Source organism: Aristolochia californica, unplaced genomic scaffold (genome assembly GCF_029961685.1).
Source record: "Aristolochia californica isolate CCGP_79_NKW_82.1479 unplaced genomic scaffold, dmAriCali1.0.hap1 SCAF_9, whole genome shotgun sequence".
Taxonomy (NCBI): Eukaryota; Viridiplantae; Streptophyta; class Magnoliopsida; order Piperales; family Aristolochiaceae; genus Aristolochia; species Aristolochia californica.
The window spans coordinates 24375728-24381304 of NW_027182290.1; the positions used below are offsets into that span (position 1 = coordinate 24375728).

At 39.2% G+C, this 5577-nt stretch overlaps 1 protein-coding gene across 1 annotated transcript; it reads left to right on the forward strand.

Annotated features, from left to right (window-relative positions):
* The first annotated feature begins 498 nt into the window (after positions 1-498).
* On the forward strand, positions 499-2070 carry LOC137941251 (probable WRKY transcription factor 17). Its single transcript, XM_068786575.1, has 3 exons — positions 499-1196; positions 1468-1593; positions 1685-2070. The coding sequence occupies exons 1-3, from the start codon at positions 577-579 to the stop codon at positions 1860-1862; spliced, it is 924 nt and encodes a 307-aa protein (XP_068642676.1). The 5' UTR covers positions 499-576; the 3' UTR covers positions 1863-2070.
* The last annotated feature ends 3507 nt before the right edge of the window (positions 2071-5577 follow it).

The window sequence follows — 5577 nt, forward strand, 5'->3', positions numbered from 1 at the left end:
AGAGAGTTATCAAGTTTTCTAAAGCAGGGAAAATCAATGGCAAGTTGTTGCTGAGTGCCAATAAATGCCTCCTTCTTGAGGTCAACCGCTTCTATTTGTGTGTAAAATTGCTTTCAATTTGAGATGTTATTATAATTATACAACAGTCGACAGTAAACGGGGGCCAATTTATCGTTGAAATATCGTGAACTCGACTTCATCTTCTCAAATTCTGTTCTCGACATGGTAGACTTTTTGATATTCTCCTGGCCGATGATATTTTATCTTCTCAAAGCGGGCCCACCTACTTTGACACTCATTTGTTTTATAAGTAAAAAGAATTAAAAAAACGATCGAGGCCATCGGATCCTAAACACTTCTTTGACTTGAATTCTCATTTTCTTTTTCTTTCATTTGTTTTTCTTTTTCCGCTACCGGCAAGGCCTGTGCCTTTTCTTTCTCCTTATAAGCCTACCGTCCCCGTAGTCTCCTCCCATTTTCTTTCTTCTCTACCAGAGGTAGCACAAGAGCTTTCATGGTCGTCTGAGATCCCTGTGTCATTCGATATCTGCGCTTTTTTTGTTCTTATTGTCTTTGATGGCGGTTGATCTGATGGGATATGCGAAGATGGAAGACCAGATCGCCATCCAAGATGCAGCTTCAGCTGGGATAAGAAGCATGGAGCATCTGGTCCGAATGCTCTCTCATCAAAATTCACAGCAGAACCCTGTCGATTGCAGGGAGATCACTGACTTCACGGTGTCCAAGTTCAAAAAGGTGATATCCATCTTGAACCGAACGGGGCACGCTCGCTTCCGTCGCGGCCCAACCGTGCCGGCGCAGAGTCTAACCTCCACTCCTCAGCTGCAGAGTCTGACCCTGGAATTTTCCAAACCCAGCCCTAATCCTAATCTTTGCAGCGAGATCGCATCCAGCCAGTATACGGCATCGACCAAAGAGACTTTCAGTATCTCGCCGCCTATGTCATCTGCGAATTCCTCATTTCTATCGTCGATTACCGGCGATGGCAGTGTCTCCAACGGGAAACAGGGATCGTCGCTGCTGATTCCACCTGTTCCGGCAGTATCCGCCGGAGTTTCCGCGGGAAAACCGCCTCTTTCCTCCTCTTACAGGAAAAAATGCCAAGGGCATGGACACTCTGAAGACCTCTCTGGCAAGTTCTCCGTTTCCGGGCGATGCCATTGCTCCAAGAGTAGGTATTAGTCAAAACCATTTCGATTCTTTTTGCGCCTCACATGAATCATGTCAGTTTGTCCGTCTTTTGTTTCGTTCGTCCTGGCTCATAGGTCCGCTTCTTGGCCGGTGAATCTACCGGCGCAAGGCTCCATGCCAGTTATTCTGCTTAAGACATAACAAACTAATACTCTTTATTCTTTCGTGGATTAATGGATCGTGTGACTATTTGTTTACTGTTTCACTGGAGCCTACGAGCCCGAATTTGACTTTGATACTCTTGGCCATTTGCAGGAAGTCACGGGTGAAGAAAACGATAAGAGTCCCAGCAATTAGTTCGAAAATGGCCGATATCCCTCCTGACGAGTACTCTTGGAGAAAGTACGGCCAGAAACCCATCAAAGGCTCTCCTTATCCCAGGTGAGAAATGAGAAAAAAAATCAAAAAAGATTTTCAACTGGGGAAGATGATATTGTATTTGCTAGTATTCTAACTTCTTTGTAAATGTCAGGGGTTATTACAAGTGCAGTAGCTTGAGAGGTTGCCCTGCAAGAAAGCACGTTGAGAGAGCACCGGACGACCCATCGATGCTGATCGTCACATACGAAGGCGAGCACCGCCATTCCCAACCGACCCAGATGCCGGATTCCGGCGCAGGCGGCACAGCTGTTATGGCTTTCGAGCCCTGACTGTGACGAAACGAATCTCTCTCTCTGATTGTAAAAAAGAAAACTTACACACAGCAAAGCCATTTGTTTCTCTTTTCCTTTTTCACTCTTCTCCTTCGTTTTTTATATTTTCGGTGGTGGCGTGGTACGATGTAAATTTCTCGTAATGACGATAGAAAGAGGCCTCCGGACCGTCGGATAGAAATGGAATTTGTTACTCTTTTTATTCTTTTATTATTATCAAATATTCCAAATTCTAAATTCCGGATTTCACATTTCGAACAAAAGTGGATTTGATTCCTACTTTGAAATCCGATTGTTGTCGCTTAGTAGGAGAGGAAGTCAAAAAGGTGTAAATGGGGGGGGGGGGGGGGTTGTTGTTGGTGGTGGGTCCCAAGAGCGTACCTGTTTTCATGAGAAAGAGTCAAAGAGGAGGGATCGAGAGTGGGACCCGACTGAGTTGGCATCCACACCAGCTTTTGTCTGGCGTTGACGACCTCCAGACTCTAGTTTATTTGTTTATTATTTGTTACAGTGTGTTAGTGGAAGCTGCAGAGATGATTTTGTGGGGAATTAGATTCTCTGCTGACAAGATTTAGACTGCTGCTTTGTTTTTTTTTCTCTTTTTGACTCGTTGAAATTTGTACGTGGGTGAGAGACATTATGAGTTTCGGTGGGGTCACTCCTCACCCCTCCCACGTGCCTGCAGATGACTTTCAACATTTAAATCTTTTCACTCCCTTATCTAACCTTGACTGGTCAATACTCCTAATTCTGGAGCCTAGTGAAGAAATCCCCAAGCTATCAATTTTGTGGAATTGGAGTAGTTAAACGTTAATGACCGCAATAACTCCCTCAAATTGCAATTCCATCCATAAACAGTTCATCATATTAATTCCCTGCACCGGTAGCGGCGATTCGACAACAAATCAACGACTGTCCGTCCACAAACGAAATAAAAAACAATATCTATCTATTTTTTTAAGATACACCCACCTCAACCTCAACCTCAACCTCAAGATTGTGCCCAGAACAAATCGTGTTTAAAGGATTTTGTAGAGATTGATGTTGGCCAAGCCTGTACCAGTTTAGATCAATCTCTAGATTTCAAGAAGTTTGAAAAAGATTGAAAGTTAACTTTCGAACTCTTTTATCCAAATATCAATGTGACCAAACACAATTCAACTCTTTCAGAAAAGTCATACGAGTAGTTTATGGCTGTTGGCAAACAGTTTGAAAAACTCTAAGCTTCATCAATTCATTGGGAGAGACTCTTCCCAACTGCCATAGGAGAGATATGTGCCAGTGAATTACAAATTTGTAGGCAAAAGAGTCTAAACAGCCAACGAATTTGACAATTTGCTGGCAGAGTACTCTTCCCTCTAAGAGTAACATATACCAGCGAATTTTCTAGTTCGTTCAGAGACGGATGATATTCTTTTATGTCGGAATTTTCTCCCTTTTATTTTAATTTTTTAATTCAGAGAGTAGTTTTTTAAATTATTGCAAATTTAAAGCAAATGTGGTAAATTGAAAACTAACGCAATCAAAAGATAAAATATCCAAATACCATAATTGACACAGCGATATTATTTTTATCATTGTTCTCCTACTGGTATTCACGGTCCAAGAACCATTACGAGGAAAATTTTACTAATTAGCTTACACAAAAGAGATTCCAACTTTCTTTTAAGCCACGTGTAGGCTTAAATACATGATTAGGACAATCTCTCCTGAGATCCTAGATAAACCTATCAATTGAAATATAAAAATACGAATTAAAAAAAATGCTTACATCTTTTATATTTGATGGAGAGACAAACTTCTCCTTTAGAATAACCGAGTCTCCATCTTCGAAGCATTATTTGAAATGAATTTGGAGCTTTTATGAATGAAGTGCAAGGAATGATTTGAAAGAAATGAACAATTTGCAAGATGGATGACACTTTTTCTCTAAAAAATGAATTTAAAACGTAATTCAAGTAATGAAAGCTTTGATCAAGGTAGGTTTGCCAATAAATGTTCAGTAACCTCTCAAAGGCATAGTTGGAGATATTTATCACTTCTCTAAGCCAAACTAGCCGTTATTTGGTAGTTTAGAAAAAGCTAATAACTCAATGATTGATTGATTGTGTGCAACAATTATATTTTTTTTTCAGACATTTGGTTGATTGATCAATGCATTGCTCGATCAATGTCTGTCTTTCAGGTAGCACAATTTAAGTTGATCGATTAGTCCACCTAGAATGAATGTTCATGCATTGACCCTATTGGTTGTGTTTAAAACCATGTATGATCGATCAATGACAAGAGTTTGATCAATCATGCATTATGTCCCTCATTGGCATACTTCTGTATCATCGATCATCCTTTTTAATTTTTCAATGCTTGGACAAGCTTGATCGATTAGTCCACAAGGATTGATCAACCATGCTTTACAACACATTCAGGCCAAGTTCTGTCTGATTGATAATCTATCTTGGTTGAAAGATCATGCTTTATATTTTCAACCAAAGCACATTTTGGATGATTGATCATTGGTAGACAATAATCAATCATGCCAAATTCAGGTTTCTAATCTAGGCTTCAAAGCATGATGAAATTTGTCCTAAGTGATTCTAACATGTTTGAAAGTTAGGTATGCATTAGTAAAAAATGATATAAATGTAGAATGCCCTATGTTACAAGGTGGAACCCACCATGATCACACGAGCTAGTGGGACCCACCATGACCACGTGAGGTGGCATGATGATTCTCACAATAAAAAGTCTTACAGAGCCAAAATTATTATGGAAGCAGGTCTCACGGAAGAGTTTCAGTTTAAATGTCTTCTATTTATGTTGAGTTATTTAATTATGCTAGGACTGATATTTAAGTGCTAGAGTTTGTGTGTAATTGGGACCAGGGTAGTTAAATTCTAATTGGACTCTACTATTTTCCTCTATTATAAATAGGGGTTCATGTACTCTGATTACATCAAGTCAATGAAGCTCTCCACTTCTCAACTCGTGAATAATCTCTCTTTCTAGCCTAAACTCTTTCTCTCACTTTTCTCTTATCTTCTCTTCTCTCTACCCGAGTTCTCTCTCTCTCTCTCTCTCTCTCTCTTTCTCTCTCTTTGCTCTTTTTATTCTCCCTCACTCATCTTGCTAGAGGTTTCAATTATGGGGTTCTAAATTTAATATGGTATCAGAGTATCAAATTTAGGATCCCCACGTCAAAAGAATGCTTTAATAAGTTATGATCAAAGTTACTCATAGAAGGCTCTTTGTGAAGGAAGATTGAAGCTTGTCAGATAAGTTTTTTATTCTTGTTATTATTACTTCATGTTATTGGTTTTTGGATCTTTGAAGATGGTTTAGAGATGATTTTATTGATGTCAACATCTTATAAAATTATTGATATTTATGCATCTCATATTAGAAGAAGTTTACCTAAGCAGTTTTGTCAGTTTGCAAGTTTTTGGCTAAAAATCGGTTTTTGTTGAGATTTTCTGCAAAAAAAAGTTAAATTTTTTTGGGAACAAGACTTTCCTGATGAAGAAAATTATTCTTGAGCCTATTATGAGTGGTTTATTATCCATTGGATTTTGGAAATCTAAGTGGTTAGCTTCTATGCTAAGCTTCTCCATTAACCAAGTTATTTGAAGAACTCTACTCGATTTTGTGTTTTTTTGGAGAATTTTTTGAAACCCACGAGGGCGGCTGATTGATCTTGGAACTGAATATATACTGG